The sequence below is a fragment of the Misgurnus anguillicaudatus genome, chromosome 18 (assembly GCF_027580225.2).
Source record: "Misgurnus anguillicaudatus chromosome 18, ASM2758022v2, whole genome shotgun sequence".
NCBI classification, from domain to species: Eukaryota; Metazoa; Chordata; class Actinopteri; order Cypriniformes; family Cobitidae; genus Misgurnus; species Misgurnus anguillicaudatus.
The window spans coordinates 36491614-36514742 of record NC_073354.2 but is presented as its reverse complement, the minus strand read 5'-3'; the positions used below and the strand labels follow the sequence as shown (position 1 = coordinate 36514742).

General features: G+C 38.1%; 1 protein-coding gene across 1 annotated transcript in view; it reads right to left on the bottom strand.

The window, feature by feature from the left end:
- Window positions 1-23129, bottom strand: part of LOC129429047 (1-phosphatidylinositol 4,5-bisphosphate phosphodiesterase beta-4) — a 44564-nt gene that overhangs the window by 15074 nt on the left and 6361 nt on the right. The window contains exons 3-21 of the mRNA XM_073856407.1: window positions 20281-20356; window positions 14837-14934; window positions 12543-12623; window positions 12286-12345; window positions 9591-9734; window positions 8945-9024; window positions 7590-7643; window positions 7436-7517; window positions 6627-6727; window positions 6185-6242; window positions 5539-5647; window positions 4470-4680; window positions 3386-3479; window positions 1613-1701; window positions 1430-1514; window positions 1157-1247; window positions 931-1020; window positions 448-551; window positions 289-375 (exon numbers count right to left, since the gene is read on the bottom strand). Coding sequence (XP_073712508.1) covers window positions 289-375; window positions 448-551; window positions 931-1020; window positions 1157-1247; window positions 1430-1514; window positions 1613-1701; window positions 3386-3479; window positions 4470-4680; window positions 5539-5647; window positions 6185-6242; window positions 6627-6727; window positions 7436-7517; window positions 7590-7643; window positions 8945-9024; window positions 9591-9734; window positions 12286-12345; window positions 12543-12623; window positions 14837-14920 — 1704 coding nt within the window. The 5' untranslated portion in view covers window positions 14921-14934; window positions 20281-20356. The remainder of the gene's footprint in view (window positions 1-288; window positions 376-447; window positions 552-930; window positions 1021-1156; window positions 1248-1429; window positions 1515-1612; window positions 1702-3385; window positions 3480-4469; window positions 4681-5538; window positions 5648-6184; window positions 6243-6626; window positions 6728-7435; window positions 7518-7589; window positions 7644-8944; window positions 9025-9590; window positions 9735-12285; window positions 12346-12542; window positions 12624-14836; window positions 14935-20280; window positions 20357-23129) is intronic.

Genomic DNA, 23129 nt, shown 5'->3' with positions numbered 1-23129 from the left:
TGACCCTGACTAATCTTCACTGACCTGACGGATCTCCAGTGATCCCCACTGACCTAACTGATCTTCAGTGATCTCCACTGACCCTGACTTATCGTCACTGACCTGACTGACCTCCAGTGATCCCCACTGACCCTGACTAATCTTCACTGACCTGACTGATCTCCAGTGATCCCCACTGACCTAACTGATCTTCAGTGATCCCCACTGACCTGACTTATCTCCATCCACTTAAGATGAATCATATGGGAACAGAAACATCAATTTACATAGACAGAACAAGCATCAAACCTTCTTTTTGTTATCAAGATCAGACACTTCAGAAACATCCGTTGCATCTGTAACTTCTGAAATCTCTGTCATATCATCTTCTTGAATCTAGAAGACAAAAATGACGTTAAGAGCAGAAACCAAAATGCATCCAACATCCAACAGCTTCCTGTGACCCACCTTCTTCTTGAGACTGTTGTTTGTGTTCTGCTCACTAGGATCTACTGAGATCAATAGATTGTTAGTGGTCTTCAACTCTGAGTTCAACTCTTTACCGTCCACCACTGCAGACAGACATAAAGAGACACACTTATCTTCTGCTCTTGAGATAAGAAGTGATGATAAATAAAAGCAGAAACTATAGCCTATGGAAATCTCAAGCCATGCTGACTGAGGCGCATTAATAATCACTCTTCACATACAGTACGATTCATTATATTATGAATAAAAACAATTTCCCCTTCGGATTGTTTCAAAAAAACATTTTACTTTTACCATCAATATCAACAATCAAAGTTTAATAGCTATTGTCAGTTGTATAGCCCCGTAAAAACATGAGAGCATTTAGCAGTAGAAACCCCTACTGTGACCAACAGTGCAGCAATGTGGAGACTGCAGTGTATGTGTGTGTGTGTGTGTGCGTATGCGCATGTATGTGCTCACCGCTTTCTAGGTCTTCATCATTGTCATCTTCTCCAGCCTGTATGCTCATCTCTCCAGCTTCCATGTGCTTCTTAAATGATTCCAGCTGCTCTGTAAATAAACAAACCATTTATTACATTCATATCAAAGTCAAGTCAGCTCATGAGATTCTCATTATAATTTTAAATGTTACTTTAAGTTTGAAGGATAATATACAGTTTAAATAAACAGTTAGGAATCCACACACTTTGCTCCACTTCAGGTTTTAAGCGCTTGTTTTTGATGAGGATTTTGTGCTTGAGGTCGTTTGGGGATGGTAAAGGCTGTCCAGCTTCTAGCTGAAAATACACAAGATTTAAATAAACACAGATTCACTGCTTCATAGTCAAACGACACAGATACACAGAATCAGGATGGTGTGCTCTCAGTAGACTACATTGGCACTTTGGGTCACATTTTCCGTGGAAGCTAAAGCAGGTCTCGGCTGGATTTGTGTGCGAGGGAATAGAAGGTCACGTACTGGGAAACCCTCCAGTGGCTGTTTGAGTAGCAGGTCTCCAAAGATCTCTTCGCAATATTTCGCCATCTTATACTGCTGCGTTTTACTGAAACACAAACACACACACACACACACAAAAATTCATCAAGACGACACAGAAAATGCGTCATATCACCACTCAATGTAGATGCTTTTAAATGAGACAGTGTTTTACTGCAGTGGTTCTCAAAGGAGAGAATTACAGGATATTGGGATGTTACAAATGCTGTTTCTTTTATGGCTTGAATTACATCCTGGTAAACAAACAAAAAAATCCAATTGAATGTCAGAGATTTTAATGAAAGAGATTAGAGGTAGACGGTTTGACCAGCGACTGAAGTGGGAAAAAGTGCCGGTGTCCTGACATTTTATCTAACCCTCAGACTGCCCTAGGTTTAGGTGGTAGGTATATTTTTAAATATATTTTTTGCTGAATGGGTCATCTGAATGATGCGTCTTATTTGATAACTTTAAGTTTCCATGTTGCCAGATATTAGTAGGAAAAACAAGCAAAAATAATTGGCCTTAAAAAACAAAGTTCGTCCAAACATTGTATTTCAGAAATAAATCAGAGAAATCGCTAATACTAACCTACACCTAACAATCACTTTATAGATAATGTCAAAGTGTCACATTAATTGCTAAAACACTACGTCTAAAGAGGATTTTTAACAATAGGATCTGGCAACACTGCAAATTCTGTACCCGTGCTGTCGTCAATCTTCGTCATTTTACACTAAACTATACAGTAAACTGTTCAAACTTAATTATATATGCGGATTCGTTTTGAAAGACTAATTAGTCATTCAGAGAACTTCAAACTTTATTTTTTTATATGAAAAAATTACCAAGGTCCGGACCTCTGTGACCTCATAGCTGGCTACGGCCATGACCACTATATATATAATCGCGATGTCAGCCTGTGCGATTATATGACAGCAAAATGTTGCAATTATATTAAATAAATAAATGTGTGGACTTGTTAACACAAACTTTCTGATAACAGTTTGATGATTTTCCTTGCTGTTTAAAAAAAGAAAAACGAAAAAAAAAGCAGTGCATGTGTGGCATGCATGTGTGTGGCATGCATCGTCACATGTATGTGCGCAGCGCGGAAATACCAGAGCAAAGATGGATGCAGAGGAGATTGACAGTGATCTGGTAGCTAAAAAAAACTCTACGTCTGTTGTATGGCGGTATTTTGGATTTAGGATTACTGACACTGAGCAGTTGCTACATCACATGGCAATACGAAAACATTTCTAGTTTTACAAATACACATTTTAGCATTATGACTAAACCGTGTCTGGATTTTCCTTAAAACCCATCAAGTTGACTCATGATACCATTTATTATAATCGTAACCGCACATCGCAATATAAGCATAAATAACTGCAATGGGAAAAATTACCCAAATCGTGCAGCACTAATATATATATATATATATATAAATAAAATAAGTAGAAGTCACTCTTGTTTAAGTTTCTTAAACAGATCAATCGATTTACTTCATAAGATGTCAATATATCATCAGAAGCAGCGAGGATTAATATCTGCTTTTGTTAGTCTCAGGAGTAATGGTGGCACCTGACGACATTGTATGACCATCACTGTCCACTAGAAACATTCTCTACTGTTTCATTGAACATCTACATCTATGAAGATCATAAGCCCGAGTACATTTACAACAAATACTTTGGTGAACTAAACTTCAATATTACGCTATAGCTATTACAATACTGATGCAAAAAAATGACATCTTTTCATGTTTTTTTTCTTATTGTACTTGATAGACACAAACCAAAAGAGATTAAAGTTTTATGTTTTTGCTACAAAAAATACAATCTACAAAACTGTTAAATATGATCAATAATAAATTCATTTTAAATCTGCAGAACAGTCACATGATGTAGAAACAATGATTTCGTTTGATCCCACCTTAAACAGAATATCAGTGCACATGGCCTTTCCGTGAGTTATGATTGGTTCCTGATCTTCACCTTTACCATCCCAGCAGTCCAACTCAACGCACCTGAAACAAACACCATCCGTCGTGATTCTTTAACTGATCTGCATTCAGTACGTTAATAAAACACAATACTGAAAAGTTTTCTGGCAATCTTGCGATATTTGTTTTGACTGTTATTCGATTAAATCCTCGCTCTGAGTTGACATGAATTTAATGTCTGGATGTTCTTGCTCAAGAATTATAGCGTTTCTATTGCAAAAAAGTGGACAAAAATTGAAGATCAAGTGGATTTAAAGACGTACATTTCTGATTGAAACGCCTACTTGTCTGTATCCAATCAATTCACAGTAGAAAACACAAGCCACACCCACCGGTCGTTTGGAAACCATCGACTGTAAAAAAAAATTGAACGTAGTGTCCGTGACATCACCCGTAGGGTTGTGAAGTGCATTTTAAAAGCCCAAAGCTGGTGGAGCCTGCTGTCGCCATCACTCGCGGAAAACCGAAAATTAGCAAAGAGGTGGGATGTGGGTGGAGCTGAGGTGCCTGGTTGCTGAAACCACACCCACCCAGCTCAACAGTAGTGAAGGCAGCGGCAGTTTACCTGTCACTCAAGTGGCCACGCCCTTAATTATACATAACTTTAGGCTTAATATTATTGAAAAGGATGAAATATTCACCACCCCTCACAGTTGTCATGAATCAGCTTTACAGACCAACAAAAACACTTTCTGCATCAGACTGTAAATATATTTATTAACATTGGGGTCTCTAGCGGCCGGTCGATGAATTGCAGTTGAAGTCACACTTCTGTGTTGGATTCATCAGAGACCGAATGGTTGCCTCTTGTTGGAAACGAGGCATTACAAAAATATCAGATTACTTGATCATCATCGATTACCAGAATATTGGTTAATGAAAGCCATAGATAAGTTAAAACATCTTTAAAAATTCAGACGATTAACAGACACAAGAAGAAGATCTTCCATTGCTATTTTTAAAAACACGTGTAAAAATCTTGTGTGATGACAAGATAAAAACACAGAAACACACCTGCAGCCAGACAGCAACACCTGTCGGTACATCTCAACAGAAGATTTGCCACCGAACTGCCGGCCGTTCAGATAAGTGTTGTGTGAGGAGCTGATGAAATAATGAGCCAGAGGATGATCCATCTCCTGACACAGATCCAGACGATCCAGAAACACGGGAGCGTTCTCATCGGACATCAGGTACCGACAGAACCCATCACAAGACATGTGACCTAAAGTACACACATGATGGGAAGCTTATGCACCATTACTGCAAGATCAGAGTTATTTTAGCAGAAATGTTTTATCTCAGATGACGTAAACACTTTCATTTATGTTTCACATTTCATCATAATCATCAGTCTGCATGGGCTCTTCCCAAGAACATCTTTCAATCTCTCTCACTCTATTTTGCAAGATGTAAACACGACTGGTCCAGAAGCACTTCTTGTTGTTTTTAAGTTCACATTTTAATTCAGTTCTAAATTTTCTGTTGGTTGAATTTGTTCTAATATGAATTAATATAAACAGGAGAAAGTGCTTCTGGACCAGTGTTGTTTACATCTTGCAAAATGGTCTATAATAAAGGACCTAAAAAAACAAACAACTGGCACATTTATTTCAAGACAGACATCTTTTATCTGGGAGAGACAAAAAAAAATCAAGATGAGGTGTGAACCTGGCTATACCCCTAAACTTGCCCACATAAAATCATTTTGGATTTCTATTGCAACACTAAAAATGTAAGAATACTGTAATATTGTGCACTGTTAATAAAGTAAAGCATTGTGTTAGGGTTCCTCTACAGCAGGGCTATTCAAATCTGACCCTGGAGGGCTGAGCACTGAATAGTTTAGCTCCAACCCTGATCAGACACACCGGAGCAAGCTAATCAAGGTCTTCATGATCACTAGACAATCACAAGTGGTTAAGTTTGATCAGGGTTGGAGCTAAACTCTGTAGTGCTCGACCCTCCAGGGTAAGATTTGACTCTACAGTGAAGAACTGTCAGCAGATGAGTGTAACTACAGTGAGTCACCACTAGAGGTCAGCAGGTGATCATGATTCAGTTAACATTCATTCACTCACACCTTTCTTTTTAAAGTCTCCATCTCTCTCGTAGGTCTCAATGATCTGCATGACTCGTTTGGGGTCATAGAATGGAAAGAGGATCTCATTGAGTCGAGGATCTCGCTGATTCTACGAAGAAAATCAAACAGCCAGCATGAGATGAGAACAGAGACAAATCCAAAACATCTTTAACAACTACCACTAACCCACACTTGTATATTAAACCAAACCACAAAGTTTTTAGCCAGACGTAACACCGACCAACAGTTTCAGAAATCCCCGTTTTATAAATACACACAACATCTGACAGATTATAATGAAATACATCAACAGTTAATAACCTGATTAAGTGACCCAACGAATCCATCAGTTGTTAATTACAATGAATGAGTGACTGAGTTTTCATGCATTACAGGAAATAAAAACACTACTAGGAACAAATATAGCAGTAATACTAGTGCATAACTTTAAAGTTAGTGTAACTAAAATACCCAACAATCCAAAAGACACAAACAACAGAGACACATCACCACTGACAGACAGACAGACAGACAGAAGGACGGCGGCGCTGTAGCCATGGTAACCTAACGGAGGACATGGATTGGCTGATAGTGTGGAGCATGCACATGGAAATAAGGGAAAAGTTAATAATGATAAAAAGCTTACTTCATTTAGAAAGCTGACTAACTGCTCTACGGTTAAATAATCACTTTTGTCCCCATTGCTGCAAAGAGATTCATCAGAAAAGGTTGAATTACATCAAAACGATGAAGGCAGAAAGAGAATTAGACATCACAAAGCATTTCTGAATCACCGTCTCAGGCTTTTATCCTTCCAAAACACTACGTACAAACCAAACTGTTAGTTATAATAGTATAGGTTAATCTTCAACTGCTAAAGCTGGTTAGAGTTTTATATAGGCTACTGTATGTAGGCCTAGTTAGTAGTGCCACACATTCCAAATACGTTAATGCAATCTATTTACAGATATCATTTCATCAACAAAACCTTCATGTGATTAAAAACCAGTAAAAATTATGACAAAACCGCAACCCCACAGCTCTCTTCTCTGTGCTTATATTGATTTCTTGTGTTTCATAAGACGTACATCTTCTTAAAAAGCTCCTCGATGTCTGTGCGAGGGCAGATTTTCTGAGTGAGGGCGTAGAAGACATCAAACGTGAAGACTGAATGCTCAATTTCATCATTCTGCAAAGCAACAACAAAAAAAAACTAATCAGCAGATTAACAATAACAACAACAGCTGAAGTTAATGTAAAAAAAAAACATTTCTTAACCTAAACCATGTCTGGGAAAACGCCCCAACGTGTGCCAACAACACATTCATAAATATATACCAACTGACAACATTCAGCACGTACAGTACAGCATTTATTTATCTTTATCGATGTTTGTTAATACAAATGTAATTGTTTAACGTTTATGTGCATGTACTTACGTTATCAGATACGTTTAATTTTTCACATGTATTAGCACAATCGCTATTTTCAACCCAGCGTTGGGTCAAAAAAGAGACGAGCCCCTTGGGATGTAATGTAATCTACTGTATGCTGGGCTGTTTTAACCCATTGTTGGGTCAAATATAAACGTGGCCCTTTTTGACCCAAGCATTTTTTAAAGTGTGTTGAAATTAACTTTTATAGTTAACTAATGTAAACAAATTGTAAAGAATTACTATTTTTATTCACATTTACAAAATGTACACATTTTCATCTCTATTTTGTAGTATTACAGTAGCACTAATAATTTGGATAAAAGTGTTGCTGTAAATGGGTTTCGGCACACATGCAAACAGGACTATGAACTGAGAGTCTGAAATCTCAATCACTGTTATGTTTTAATATAAAAAAATATAAAAGAACTGAATTGTAGGTCTAAATCGAGCCCTCGTCTCACCTTTCCACTGGGCAAGCCGAGCTCCTTGAGAGCCTGAAATATTCCTTTCTCAGTTTTCCCCGAGCCGAATGTCCTTGTGATTCTGTAAAAGAGGAGATAGAATTCATCCCAAAATCCATCACCGCCGATCCACCGAAGAGTGAACATCACTTACCCTCGGACGGGGATTTTTCCATTGATGTTTGTTAAGAAGGACAGTTTCATCCAACTAAACATGAAGACAGACACAAAAACAGGTTCTCCAAAGAATCTTTGTATTGAATCTTATTTTATTACACAATAAAACTTAAAAACCTAAATATTCATATTAGTCTATTATTGTATGAAGAAACAGAAAAACAATTTCCTTTGGTTACTTTAAACTTCTTGGAAGACACAGACAGACTAAAAATATATGAGGAGCTCAGATGCAAAAGCCACTAAGCGCCATCTCAATCAAAAATGTGTTAATGATATTAACCGAATGCTCTCGGCACGTATTAAACCTTCATCAAATACTTTCGCTTTAAATCTGCTTAAAGGGCACCTATTTCATTGCTAAAAATACAATGTGTCTGCGTGGTTTATGGTTAAAAAAACACATTTTCCCACATACCGTACATTTTTGTAGCTCCAGATTTCCCTCTCTTTCTGAAACGCAGGGATTTGAAAAGCTCTGTGTCCCTGATTGGCCAGCTAATCTGTACGTTGTGATTGGTCTGAATACCTCTGACGCTCCTTACCATGTTTGAAAGATTGGATTGCTAACAGGAGTTAACTTACAGGCTGTGAGTCAAAGCGGGAGGGATTTATGATAATGTCGGTCTTTACTACATCACCAATCTCAGGAAGTAAACTGTTGCCTACACTCTCAGAAATAAAGGTACAAAAGTTGTCACTGGGACAGTACCCTTTCAAACAGGTACACATTTGTACCCAAAGAGTGCATATTAGTACTTTGAACTGCCAAAATGTACCTTTAAAGGTACATACTTGTACCTAAATGGTACATATTAGGACCTTTTTTAAAGGGTACTGCCCCAGTGACGGCTTCGTACCTTTATTTTTGACAGTGTACAATCCGTGTGTTTGTTGTAGTCCAAGAAAAGAGATTCACTTTGAAAACGATAACTCACATCATCGTTTATTTTGGTGTTTGTACCTTTTGCATATCGTTAACATGAACTTATACATACTTACACACCAAAAGATATGTAAAATCATGAATCAGACAATAAGTGCTCTTTAATCTTGGCCTCAGGTCATTCAGAAATACAGATTTATTAGCAGCATCCATTAACAGTCTGATATAAAACGCTGATTTACAAGAAAACATTTCAGACGCACTTTTTCATCTGAGCTCTGAAGATCTTTAATCATCACTGATTTCTCATTTTTACTGTTATGTAAGTAATGCTATAAAATGTTAAATGCTGTAATACTCTAAGACTGTATTAAACACAACAAAGATTTAAACAAGTCCACTTCTGTAAAGACTTTTAATGTAGAGTTTGTGTCAGATGGACTCACTGTTTCTTCAGACAGGTCATTGGACAAACATTATTCGCCTTGAAGTTGTGAATGACTGATTTTAAACCTTCCATCCATTTCTGTAAATAAAAAAAACAGCAGACAAGTTTGAGAGTTTAAATAAACTCCACATCAATATTCACCTTTTGAGCTTTACACAATAAAAAAAACATGTGGCTTTGAAACAATGGGCAGCAAATTAAAATGACAACAATGAAAACACGGCTGAACTTTAAGAGCCATCACTAAACCTGATGTCTGTATAATCCTGTCTTACATCTTAAAGCTTTAAAAACCACCTTCAAATTAAATAATATCTATCAAATATATGACATTAATTAAAAGCTCCACAGGTAAAATACTTGGAAAAAAGATCCGATGTAATTGATGAGAAAACAGGACATGAACACACAAATAAATTATCCATCCGCCAAATTGGTTTAAAAGCGTTACTGTCTATTCTTTACATAGATGTGTGTGTGTGTGTGTGTGATCTCAAAGGTTCACCTTTAATTAAAATATTGATTAACACTGTTTAAATGTGTTAAAAAAACAGGTTCTGGTTTTCTTTAAGAAGGGCATGAGTTTCATCTAAACCACTCGAGCGTTGACCAGGTGAAACAGAGGATGCCACGATGACGGTTACCTTGGCAGTTTCCGGGCTATCCGTCAGCATGTACATGAAGCTGAGATTAACCAGGTCCGGTCCGCTGCACACGCAGATGATGCGACCGTCGAGATCCACCTCGTTCTTCCCTGCGGCCTCCAGAGATGCCAGAATCTTTGAGTCCTTCAGAGACCAAATGATAGAAATCGCACTGAATGTCCACTGAAACTGCAGTCAAACCCTTTAACTTACTGCAATAAACCAATCTGAATGTTGTGATAGTTGTAACGTGATTATTATTGGCCTGTTTCTTATGTGAATGAGTCTTACGTGTACTGGCAAGCAGTTTTACATCATGTGCCACACATTTAAAGAAGCCTGTCTGTACGTTGAGTTTTTTCCTCGCTAATATCATTATATTGACACTTTCAGTTTAACCTATTGATAAACATTCAACATTTTCTCATGAGAGATCATTCAAAGAAAAAAAACACAAGCCACATCTGTGTCAATTTCCCAATTAAACTGATCGAAAGGGAAGATACATTTATTCTTAAATAAAAGTGATGCATGTATGATGCATGTGAAAAATTTATTTGTCACCTAAAACAAAACGCTTCATATCTGCACTGGATTATTTACAGTGAACTGTGATTCATTAAATTGAGACGTGAAAAGATATTTTAACAGACAGCATCTTTTCATCATGTAAGGACGACAGCTTGTGTTTATGTTCAGAAAACATTTCTTAGGCCAAACAGACGGTTGACAGTGTACACAGAAAACCTCCCGCTTGGCAAACAGACCCAAAACCATATTAAGATCAGTTCCTGAAAGATGCCCAACCTCCACAAATACACATAGGTGCCTAATAATCACACGCGCACACACGCACGCACACAAGCACACACACACGCACGCAGTCTGGGAGTTTTAGTTGCTATATAAAATGACACAGAAACACAAACATTATAATATAGGGCGGGGTGACCAATGACAGAAGCAAGTCAATATTTAACACTAAGAGAAAATTAAATATACAGTTTGTTAGTTTTTCAATAATATTTGTGTGCAGAGTTAAAGTAAATCATGTTTACCTTGAACAGGATCTTACACACAAAAAGTCAGAAACTAGATAACTTAACTCCCAGTGGCGCTGTGTTTTCTCTTCATCAAAGCAGAATCATATTAAAATACTGTTTTATCAAAGTGTTCATTTAAATGCTCACCACCTCACTGCAACATTAGACTGAAAACAACCTCTTCAGTTTAAATAAATAAATAGTTTGGGTACATTTTCTCTGTCCCAAACGCATCTATCTGTCATGTGCCTTGTATTTTTAAATTATATTTGTTTTTATCTGTAAATATTGACTGTATTTATAGACCCCTTCAAGATTTGTAAACATTAATGACTATCGGGTGCGTGCGCAGCATGGGGTCAAACTGTTCATACCATTTAGGCTTTATAATTTAATCTAACAGGGCTGAAAAATGATGACTTACCTGAAATGAAGTGAGCACTACAAACACAAGCCTCTTTGATCTTTGCATTGTCCCAGTCTGCATGTTTAATTGCTTGCAGCCACAGATGTTGGATTTTTTATTTTTGAAATTCTGCAGGAATCCCGAAAAACATAACAACAAACCTGGTGCGATTTTCAAAGCCCACGACGCAAGTAGGCATTTTTGATGACACTGAATAATACGCAACTCAATCTGCTGTAATGACTTTTCTGACCCTGACATGCGCAGTGGGAACCGCCTGTGACGTAAACTGTGAAGGGGTCTATTTGCAATTTCTTGAAAATTCTCCTGTAAGTGTTTAATGTTATAGTGTTTAGTGTTTCTGGGTAACACACGCTAAACATGATCGTAAAACAGTGGAAACCAGACGAGGAAATGAACAAAAGACAAGATATAAAAACACAAGACAGACGATCAATCAAACAAGAAAACAGGTGAGGATGATGAGAAATCATGCGACCAGAAGATATAATTACCACATGAACAGGAGAATGAATGAAATGACAAATAAAACTATCAGGGGCCTATAACATAAAGCCTGTTTAGTTGGCTAACCAGGTAAGTTTAGGATTAGTTTGTGCCAATCCTGGGTTTTGGGCCCCACGAAGTTAGTTCCGAGGCAGGTTATGTTCTGGATTAGAGATCACACAGCCAAGTTCATCCAATCAGCTTTGAGCAAAGTGACACGCGGGTGGCACGACTTCTTTGAGATGTTTGTTTTCAAGTCTGTGTACATTTACATTCAAAATATAATGAAACTTAACCATTATTATATTAAAGTAAACGCGTAGTAAGCATGAGACAAAAAATTCATATGACATTACTAAGTTTTTGTTAAATGCACATGAACACAATCATCATCTATCAGCAAACTTTCTCAAACAGTTCTTACTTGCTTTGACAGCAGCAGAGACACAGTTTATAATTCTGTGCCTGCAAGAAATGTTTTTATATTTGCCCATAATGATTGAAAAATAATCTGGAAGAAATCCAACAAACCTTGTTCGTATTGGTTTAGTCAGCTCAAAACTAATCCTTTAACCCTGAGTTTGTTAAACCATCTTCATAGTACAGGCCTCAGTAATCTTACACTTAAACAACAAAAACCTAAAGTAACCTCACAGAGAGAGAGAGAGAGAGAGAGAGAGAGAGAGAGAGAGAGAGAGAGAGAGAGAGAGAGAGAGAGAGAGAGAGAAAGATGGCTCACCTTCAGTGCAACTCCAGGACGGATGCTGTTGATCAGAGAAGATTCCAGAACTTGTCCTTCCTGAAGTACAGAGACACCAAAAACACTTTAGATGTAAGAACTGTGTATGTTTTACTGTATGTGATAAGACGAGTAGACGCTGTGTGCATCCATATGAACAAATGCTTTTTATAACATCATAAACATTTCTTAACAGGAAATATTAAACCCATATATGTGTGTCTGAAAAACCAGTAAAAAATATAAAATCTCGTCACCTTTCCATCACTCTTCCATGTGAGAAAGAAGCCGTACTCATCCACTCGGAAAGTGCAGCTCGGCTCAAATACAAATGGATCCTCATCAAACAAAACAGATCGTAAGTGACAATTTGATCTGTGCAATATAAACCAATTACATAATAGACAAATGATCTGCTATTACACACACACACACACACACACACACACACACACACACACACACACACACACACACACACACACACCTATAACTACAGTTAAAAAAACATGGTTACTGTAGTAAAAGCATGGTTTGCAAAAACCATAGTTAAACCATGATAGTAATCAATACACCAAAAAAAAAATAATGGTTAGGAGACTTTTACCACAAAAACACACATGCACACACGTTTATAATATTAGTTTCTATAACAGGTTGGTTAGTTTAGTATCAGGATGAAGGGCACTGTGGTTTGTTTCTAGACCCACTGCTTGTCAACAGACTCGGGCATAGGTTAGTTAGTTAGTGGACAAAAATCTCTATCATAGTGAATGCAGTTGGTCCTTTCTGACCCAACCCCCACACCTAACAACCCCCTAAAATACTCACTGTCTGTTGCCATGGTGAAATACATCATCATCACCACTTATACTAGAATCACTAGTCTAGTAAAAGACTAACCTAGCAGCAGATATCACATGGTTTAGGTTCTGCAGAAGTAGGTCGCATTTCAACTGTTGTCTAACAGCCTAAAATAGATGCAGCGTTGAATGGAGAATAAATGCAGCAGGAGCTAAAGCTGACTAAATATAAACACCGTCAGACTCCTGTGAGACTTCAGTCAAACTGGGCTCTCACTTGTGTTTAAGTCATGCATCAATAATAATAATACTTCACAGTCATCTTTTAAAGCCTGAGCATTAAAAAATTAATCAACCTTCTGCTATACAGAAGATACGAATGATCCTTAAATCAAGAAAGACGTCATATCATTTAACCAAACTTTACGACTATAGATTTTCACCTGGTGGACGGACGGCAGAAAAGACATTATACATGCTCGCGTCAATCTCACTTCATACTCAATGACAGAACGCAGAAAACACCCCGCTCATGTCAATGCTGGAATCTTGTTTATTTGGTGCGACTATTTATTTTGGCAGTCTGCTCAAGTAATAAATCATGATAGAAATGTAAAAAAAATTATAAAGCATCATTACAAGCAAGGATACCTAGATAACCAACTTGTTATTAATGTCCTTTAACAGAACGGACAGAGCCAAGATGGCTGCCAGTATCACAGTTTCACCATCTGTTGCTCTGTGGGAACTGGCTGATCTGTAACTGCTCTCTTTAAAGACTTTCTTCTTATTAGCACGCTTTCTCCTGTCTGATATTACATGCGGCACAATCAATTCATCTGACTGCAGAACTCTCATAATTCTCAAGACTTAGATTTTTAAAGACATATCTTTTTAATCATCAAGCACTTCCTCAATCATCAAGGCGGTTGAGGATACATCATTAAGTAAAACCATCAAGTAAACATCAGGCAGTTGCAGTGTAAATTCTGATGGTTAAAAACATTTGAAAGCAGGTAAACCGGTTTGAAACTCTTGACCAGAGACAGACACGAGGAAATACCAAACCTGTACAAAAAACAGAAATGTAAACAATTTAATGTCAGTCTGAAATCTTGTGTTTTTCTTCCTGATCTGTATCTGTCTCTGAATGTTTATATGCCATCTGCCCTTTATAGGGCGCACCCACGACGAATGAGATCCACAGGAAACGCACGGGTCTGCCGCTCATCTCAAAACACATTACAGTGACCCAGCGGCACAGTTAGCACTCGTTTCATTTAATCCAATGATGGACAGAATAAAAATATAGCTACAAGATAAAGCTGCAAGACAAAAATCCCATAAGAGACGGAAACATATGGAAATGTTTCATGATTGACAGTAACAGCAATTCATGTTGGATATGAAGCACTGTGTGTACTATACAGTACAACATACATCTCAACATCTCAAGACTCAAAGATTATTTCCACATAACCCAAAGGTACTCAATCTATGTACTCAAAATAAATAAATACCCCATCTCTTATAGACTCTGTCTTTATTACTCAGTCCAATTCATTCATTTTAAAAATGGTGATGTATTCAAGCATACATATTCAGGGATCGTGAGAAACACTTCAGATTCAATCACTCTTAACATAGTATGCATACTATGAACTACACAGAGAACACAGACAGAATCACGCATACACAAGACACACGTTATGACATCATCATGACATCACTGATTAATGCTGCATTACCTCATCAAATCTGTCAAACACGGCACCTTCCTGTAGGAAAGCAGGAACATGTTTCTGCCAGTTGAATTGATATGATTTGGTCATGACTGCTCACCAACCTGAAACAAACAAACATCTAATAAAGTCAACTGCATTAACAAACACACTTAAATACTTATAATGTCTCTTCCCTACTGAAAAATCCAGCTAAGACCAGCATAAGCTGGTGAGCTGGTTCCAGCTGGTCCCCAGATTGATTTTAGCTGGTTTTGCTGGTGTAGGAAGCTGGTTTTGCTGGTGTAGCAAGCTGGTCTAGGTGTGTTTTGGTCGCATTTTAAGCTGGTCTAGCTGGACTTAGCTGGTCATGCTGGAATACCAGCTGGCCCACCAGCATGACCAGCTTTGTCAGGCTGGGAGGACCAGCTTAAACCACCTTAAACCAGCTAAAACCAGCTACCAGCTTATGCTGGTTTTAGCTGGATTTTTCAGTAGGGTTAATACTAAACCACCAGGGAAACTCTCTCTTGCCATGAACACTGATATACAAGATAAAAGACTGGTTAAAATTACAACATTTAGAAATGCTCTCTTTTGTTACTTCCCGTCAGATTTCATTTTACTAAACATGATTGGTATCTAATCAATTCGTCAACAGAGAATTATGGGAAATGTAGTTTTGCTGTGCAGTTTCTATCAGATCAATATCATTATCTGGCAAGAAATCTTTAAAGTTAATTCCTGTGATCATTCTTATATGATCAGACAACATTACACTATTATCAGGAACAAAGTCTGTTGAAATTTGAAGTGAATTCATTCACTGATTTGAACACGTGCGAGTTAGCGCCATAACTGCGCCCAATGACGGAGCCACACCAGGATACGTCTGCTGAGGAGCCCAGCTTTATCCTGGACAATATGTTACGTGACAATTCAGAAAAAAAGTTCATGAATAATAATTTCTCTCTAAAGTTGTGTGACATAAAATTATAATAAATGAACAGAAACTTTTTGGCTTTAAACATTTCAGATCTTGCATTAAAACCCTAAAGAAAGAGAATCGAGATCTGCAGTAGTGGGCATTCCTGGTCCTGGAGGACAGCTGTCCTGTAGAGTTTAGCTCCAACCCTAATCAAACACACCTGAACAAATCTTAAAAATGGCATTCAGGTGTGTTTGATTAGGGCTGAAGCTAAACTTTGCAGGAGAGTAACCCTCCAGGACCAGAAATGCCCAGCAGATTAATATTTAACCAGTATCGGCCAATAACAGTAGAGTCGAGCAAAATCCCCAACGGTCTTTTAAATGGACAAAACACTTTTTGTTTTCAATTATTTACCAAACGTTTCTTTGTTTCTTAAATTAAGCTATTGATTATAGATGTACATTTGAAAACACATGACTGAAATTATCCAATTTGAACAGTTTGCAAGAATTCATCCTATTAGGAGGTGGTGAGAGTGTGTTTTTATTTCACACGCACACACAGTATTGTACCCGCTGCTGGCCATGAAGAACTTAACTTACATCCATGTTCGGGTTAAAATATATCTAATTGCAAATTGGAGACTATAAAAGCAGATCTAAACATATGAATGAGGGATATAATATGCATGATGTGCAAATAAAGATAAAAACAGAAAGAGAAATCATCTCAAGAGATTCATTCCCCTCAGAAAAAGGCAACTAACTAGATAGGTACATTTTCTAAAGAGAATGTGAAGTGGTGCTTGCCGTGGCAAAATTCTGGGAACAATATATGATTATACTCTAAGCCACAAGTAAAACGCCATGTCTCTACGATGTTCTGATGCAGAGATATAAGGCTTTGTTTATTCTGTTGCTAGGGTGCTTATATTTGGTTGCTAGGGGTGTGGCTTAATGGCTCTGGGATGATCCTGAGAGAATGATTGGATGCCTGAGTAAAATGGTCACACCCCCATGTCTCTATGACACTGTGATGCAAAGATTTCCATCTGGTCATTTTATAATGGCAGTCTATGGGATAGGTTGCTAGGGTGCCCAAAATGGTTGCTAGGGTAACCTTACACCCCATTGTGGGGTACGTCTGACAGAGTCTAGCACCCTCTTCAAATTTAGTAACCCACATGCTTCTACAAAATCCTCACTCGGACCCATGACCCGTCAAAGTTAGTCTATGGGATTTTTGCCCCATTGGTTTTCATCAGGGCACTTCCGGGTGCCTCTTACACCCCAGGGGTACAACTTACACCCCATTGTGATGTATGTTCTTACAGATTCTACCACCCTCTTCAAATGCTATAACCCACATGTTTCTACAAAATCCTTGAGTGGAGCTATGACCTGTCCTCAATACGCCGCTCGATTTGAGCCCTCTTTCTAGCCTGGCTAACACCAGACCAGTCTTATAGAGAATGAGACGTTGTCTGGGAACCACATGCTCATTTTCTTGTATTTGAGGCGTGGTTTACGAATCCCCATAGCCGTTTATTGCATCTGTACGTAGCTCATAGCCAATCGTTTCAATTATACCAGATGACGTATGGGGAAACTTAAACAACAGCTGAAAGCTATGCAACTAAACCGGTAGCTGTATATTGATATTGAAAAGCAACACAATTAAGTGGCACTATGACAAGCACAGTACAGACATAATGACAATATGATATTAATAAATACCACTTACCATTTATAAGCTAATTGTACTTCGTCAACGACGATGCCTAGCAGATTGGTCCTATAAAACTCTGCGGTTATCATGTCTTGCCATATTCAAACATCCTTCTTGGATATGAAATTGTTTAACACCAAAAGTTGCTCTTTTTTAAATAAACTTGCGTTCAAAACTACTTCGAGCACTATCTAAGACTGCATCGAAAAGTAACTTCGTGTCTGCTGCCGTGCTGAATAAACAAAACTGCTTCGGTGTGTCGCAAAGACGTCGTCATCGTCTTGCTGCCCCCTCCCCGTTCTGTGATTGGTTCCCTATTTCAGTGGCAAAAAGGTCCATAGTTTCCATGCTAGACTTGCAGCGTGAATAAATATGCGTGTAAGGCAGCACGGGTAAACCCAGGATACCCTCTTTAATGGGTCTACAACAAAGCGTGCGGGACGAGTTACGTGCCAAAAAAAAGTGTCCGGATGTAAGAAGAAGAAGATCGCTAATTAGCACCCCTAATAATAAGAAATCTAATACTGATATCACCACCAACACCTACCAACGTTGTTACATAATCTTAAAGATTCAGAGGCCTAAACTAACCAGGACGAGAGGCTTGTAAGCAGAAGATTTAAAGGGCAAATCATCTCACTCGTGATATTATCTGCCCATCTGCATTTGACCAAACATGGTGAAAACTGTCAAACATTGAAGCCCTTCCTCCAAAACAGCCCAAAACACAAGACGTTCACATGTGGAAGATAAATTACAACAGCAGTTAGATCCCTAAAAAAAACACTGACAGTATATATGTGACAACTAACAAAAGAGGCTATGAAGCGCTACGGGTCTGTCCTGATACCTTTATTGCTGTCAACCTGATCCTGTGTGTATGTGTGTGTGTGTGTGTGTGTGTGTGTGTGTGTGTAGATACAGAAAACACACACAGAGAGAGGAAAGGAAAGCTCCATAATTCCTTGTTATCTCTGCCCAAATATGTACCTAACAGTAACAGCAAATTACAGATTCTGTCCTCCACAGCCCAACAGAAAAGGCAAGAAGAGAGAAAGTCCGAGTATTTTCCACACACAAAAATAGAAATCGGCCTTTTACAGAGAGGAGAGCACGAGCAATAAATCACTCTCAGACCACAACATCTGCACTTATATGGCACAATTACAGTACTGTATGTTTATCTGAAATACTGCTTTCATCAAGATTACTCAAGACTGATATGTCATCAGATCCTCGTCTCATTTAAAGAGATAGATCACCCCAAAATCTAAATCATGTCATTATTTACTCGCCCTCATGTTGTTACAAACCTGTATTCATTTCTTTGCTTTACTGAACACAAAGGAAGACATTTTTAATCAATGTTTAGAGCAGCATTGACTTCCAGAGAAGAATTTTTCCTACTATGGAAGTCAATGGTGCTTCTGTCTGTTTCCTGCTGGATTACTAATATCCTTCTTTGTATTGTTGAGCAGAAGAAATAAATTCATACAGGTTTGTAAAAACACACGGGAAAGTAAATGTTGATGTCTTTAAGGACACATTAGTACAGCTGGTCAAGGTGATATTAGGTGAACGTGTTAATATTGTGGCGATCATTTTCCATTCAGATGCTTGAAAATGTTTGGGAACTCATTTCCTGCACTGAAGAGATTCGTAGACTTTCATCCTTCACTCATCTTAACAAACAAACAGCACACAGATGCTGGACGCCACACATCACCATGGCAACCCTATCCGGTCCTTAATAGCCCCTGTTGAGAAGCTGCGATGACTTTCAGGGAAAGTCTTTAGGTCCGGGGGATTTCCTTGTATTTATAGGTCTATTCGTAGGAGGGCTTTCTTCCCAGAAGCATCAGCTAAATCAAAACAGTACAGTATGAATCTCTCTGAAGAGCAGCGATTAATCCTCATTGGTCGGGTAAAGCGCAGCGCTCACAGTCAGCCGGTCACCACATCACGTAAACGGATACAGCCTCATTTTACCTGTTTAACTTAAGGTGTGTTGTTTGTTCATCATCCGTTCGTAACGACACGAATCAAGATTTTCAAGTTTCAGCAAAAAGTATTTCACATACATGTAGATCATCAGGTTCACATAATGAAGTTAAAGATATCTAAACATGTCGTAAACAAATGCATAAATACATGGAAAACTAGTGTGTAACTAACCCTAATGCTGTAAACTTGATCCTGTCTGTGATTATTAAAAACAATATGTGATCTCACCAAATTAAACCGGTTCTTTTTAAAGGCGGAGTCCACGATGTTTGAAAAACGCGTTGGAAAAGGAGACGGGCCGACTACCAAAACACACTTATAGCCAATCAAATCAAATCAAATGCCGGTTTGCGTATGTGTGGGGCGGGTCTATCAACAGAAGGTCCAGATTCTATTGGGGTAGGGGCGTGTTTGTTTAGGTGATTTCAAATATCAACATTGGGTTTCAAACATCATGGACTCCGCCTTTAAGTTAGTGGTTTGCAAAAAGACTGTCTGGTCAAACAATGACACGTCTATAAAATGCATCTTCACATTTTCATTGAAAGGGTTGAAAGATACTGGAGAGGTTAGCTGCAGATGCTTTGATTTACTGTGAACTGACACAAGACAGACGCAGCTTCAATAAAGCACTAATGCTGAATGTCTGTACCACTGTGAAATGTCTTCTGGATCAGAAGCTGCTCATTAAAGTCTCATTTAATTCAGTTTGCTAGCAGGAACAAATTACGCATGTAAACGGCTAAGAGCTTTGTGTGCTTTAAAGGTGTGTAGTGTAGTGAAGTGAAGTGAAGGATGGCCATCTTACCTGGACAGAAGTTGAAGCTCAAGAAGTGCAAACAAACTGATGACAGCAGCAGCAGCGGTGGAGGGAGAACAGACCTCTGAAAACACAAACAGCAACAGATCATACATGCTTCTCATGCATAAAATACAATAAAATACCCAAGACAAAAGTGCATCTCTTAAATGAACCACAACAAAAAGAATATCAATCTATCAACACATAACCAATGTTTTAAGATATATCTGTGCATTACATCCGAATCCTGCTTTAAAAATGACAATAACCATAGTAATGTGTTTCTAATGTCTGAGCTGAGCCGTCTCTTCTGGTAATTCCACGTAATGCTTGATTTATTTTTAGACTTGTTAATTCAGGAAGCATCAGGTGAGGTGACAAATATTCTCTGATGAAAGAATAATCCCACAGAACGCCAATCCCTTAACAATGACATGATGAAAAAACACAACAGTACAAGTCCTAGCAGAATAGTGCGCAAAAAAGCGTCAGATATTTGGCTAGAAACATCACGTCTCTGTTTAGTGTCCTGAAATTTCACCCAAATCGAGCTTAGTTTTTAATTTTGTGTTTGGATCAGAAGGGTTTAATCTGTTACTTTTATACAGAGTTGGACAGTAACATTTACTTATCTGTACTGGGGTGGGCAATATAGAAAAATATCATATCACGATTAGGCTAGGCAAAACGATTTTGTCACAGTTCTTTTTCTTGTTGTTTTTTTAAGACTATTTTGCCATTACTGAGCCTTAATACAGCCATACTAATGCCCATATTTAAAATGCAGTCCTACAAGGTAACAAATACATGCGCAGAAAGTGCACGGATAACAGCGCATGCGCAAGAAAATAGGACACTTCACTACAAACAATTACACAAAGGAAATAGACAGCATTTGCACAAACACTATCGTTTTCTCTTCTTCCAAAAACAGAAAGCATTTTCATCACCATAATGTTTGATTCCTTTTTTTTCTTGTTCTAAACTTTGTTTGCAATGGTGGATCGGCTACATTTCTTCACTTATCATAATGATATTTCCGAAAAAGTGGATCGTGGAGACATTTTAATCTTTCACGATAAAATATTGTCATTTCACACACCCCTAATTTGTACTTTAATTTTTCTGGAAACGTGTTACTTTAACTTCACTATATCACTAAAGACAAATATCTTACATTTTAATCTAATACAATTCTATGCCAAGTCAAAAGTCGTAGCAGCTTTTAAAGTTAGTGGAAAGTTTTTTTTTTTTTTTACAGATGACAGTCAGTCAATATTCACTCTTGTAATGTCACATGTCATGAAGTTCAATGTCTTATCAGTTCATCAAGACGGCTCCTCTGCTGCACACCATGGTCATACTTAAAAAGCATGTTCCAAAAAGACCAAAGATTTATTTCTTTGAAAATGTTTTTTTTTGTCTTAAAAGAACGAAATTATAGAACTTGTTGTCCAACTTGCAAAACAAAATCAAGTAATGTAAACTTTTTGTAAAATTTCTGGTGAAATGTTTTTGGGGGTGTTGGTCGCTGATTGTTTTTTCTGATGTCCTGACCACAAGTGTATTCTGTAGGTTGCTCCAAGTAATCCTGAAGACTTGCATTAGATTTTTCAGACGTGTTTAATTAGGGGTGGAACTAAAGTGGCCCTCCAGGACCAGGGTTCCCAACCCCTGCTTTAGACCATTCCAGGACCTATAGCTATATTCATGGCAAGAACTGGTTAATCCATACACCAGTTGATCCACACAAGTTAAACGATCCCCCGGTTGGTGGAGGGGCAATTTGGTAATTCACCTAATTACTTGCACCTAATGACCTGGAGTAAACCCACGCTGACACAGAGATATCATGCAAACTCCACACAGAAAAGCCACCTGACCTAGACATGTTAACAAATACAAGCTTGTGGTAAAGGGTAACAAACAAAATTGACATTTGTTATATAGGTACTTCCAAAAAGCAAGTTGTGTACAAAACAGTCTGTCTCTACTGAGCAGCAGCCAATGAAAACAGATCCTCTGCTGCTTTGGTGACCTTTGGCCCGTGTCATGAACGACACTGCATCGGGATAGGATTCATACAAGTGAACTTTCCACTCAGATTAAAAAGATCAAATGGCTCACAGATCAAACCCAGACCATCCGCACATGACATGGGCTTTCTCTGTTTTCTGACACGTTTAATAAAAAGAACTCGAGGATGTTCGGATGTCACGTTTTGAGTAATAGCACAAAGGTCGACAGTTTAATTGGAAGTGCAAATTACGTCCACACGTGGATCTCCCTGCAGTGCTGTGAGCGAGCGCGAGTTTCCAACAGGGGCCATGGAATTAGAAATGCAGATAATAGCTTTTGGGTTTGCACTGTTCTGCGGTATTTTTAGCCGAATATGCCATCCAGGAACATCGACGCTCAGCTGATACCCAAATACTTGCATTGAGCTTTGTGACAGACTTTCGCACATATCTCAAGTTTCTTATGTGTGTTTACAATGAGCCGTATCTGCCTTTGGCATCAAAAGTGTCTAAAAGAAGATTAAGAAGTCCATACATTTTTACAGACATGAGCAGAAATATTCTAAACCTCATCAGGTACATTTTTATGAAATATTCGAATGCCCAGTTAGGTACATCATGCACAAGGTAAACACAAAGTAGTTATACAGTTTGAGATTAAATGGCACTTAATGTACTTTGTGCAGTTAACATATCAACAGTAAATCTGCCTTTTTCTGTACCGAGTGATTTTTCATGACTGGCCTATTTGTCCTGCTAAAGAAAGTGATTTATTGTTTTCCCTGAAAGGTAGAAATAATCTGCCATAATTTTTAATACATCTCTGCATGTACATGT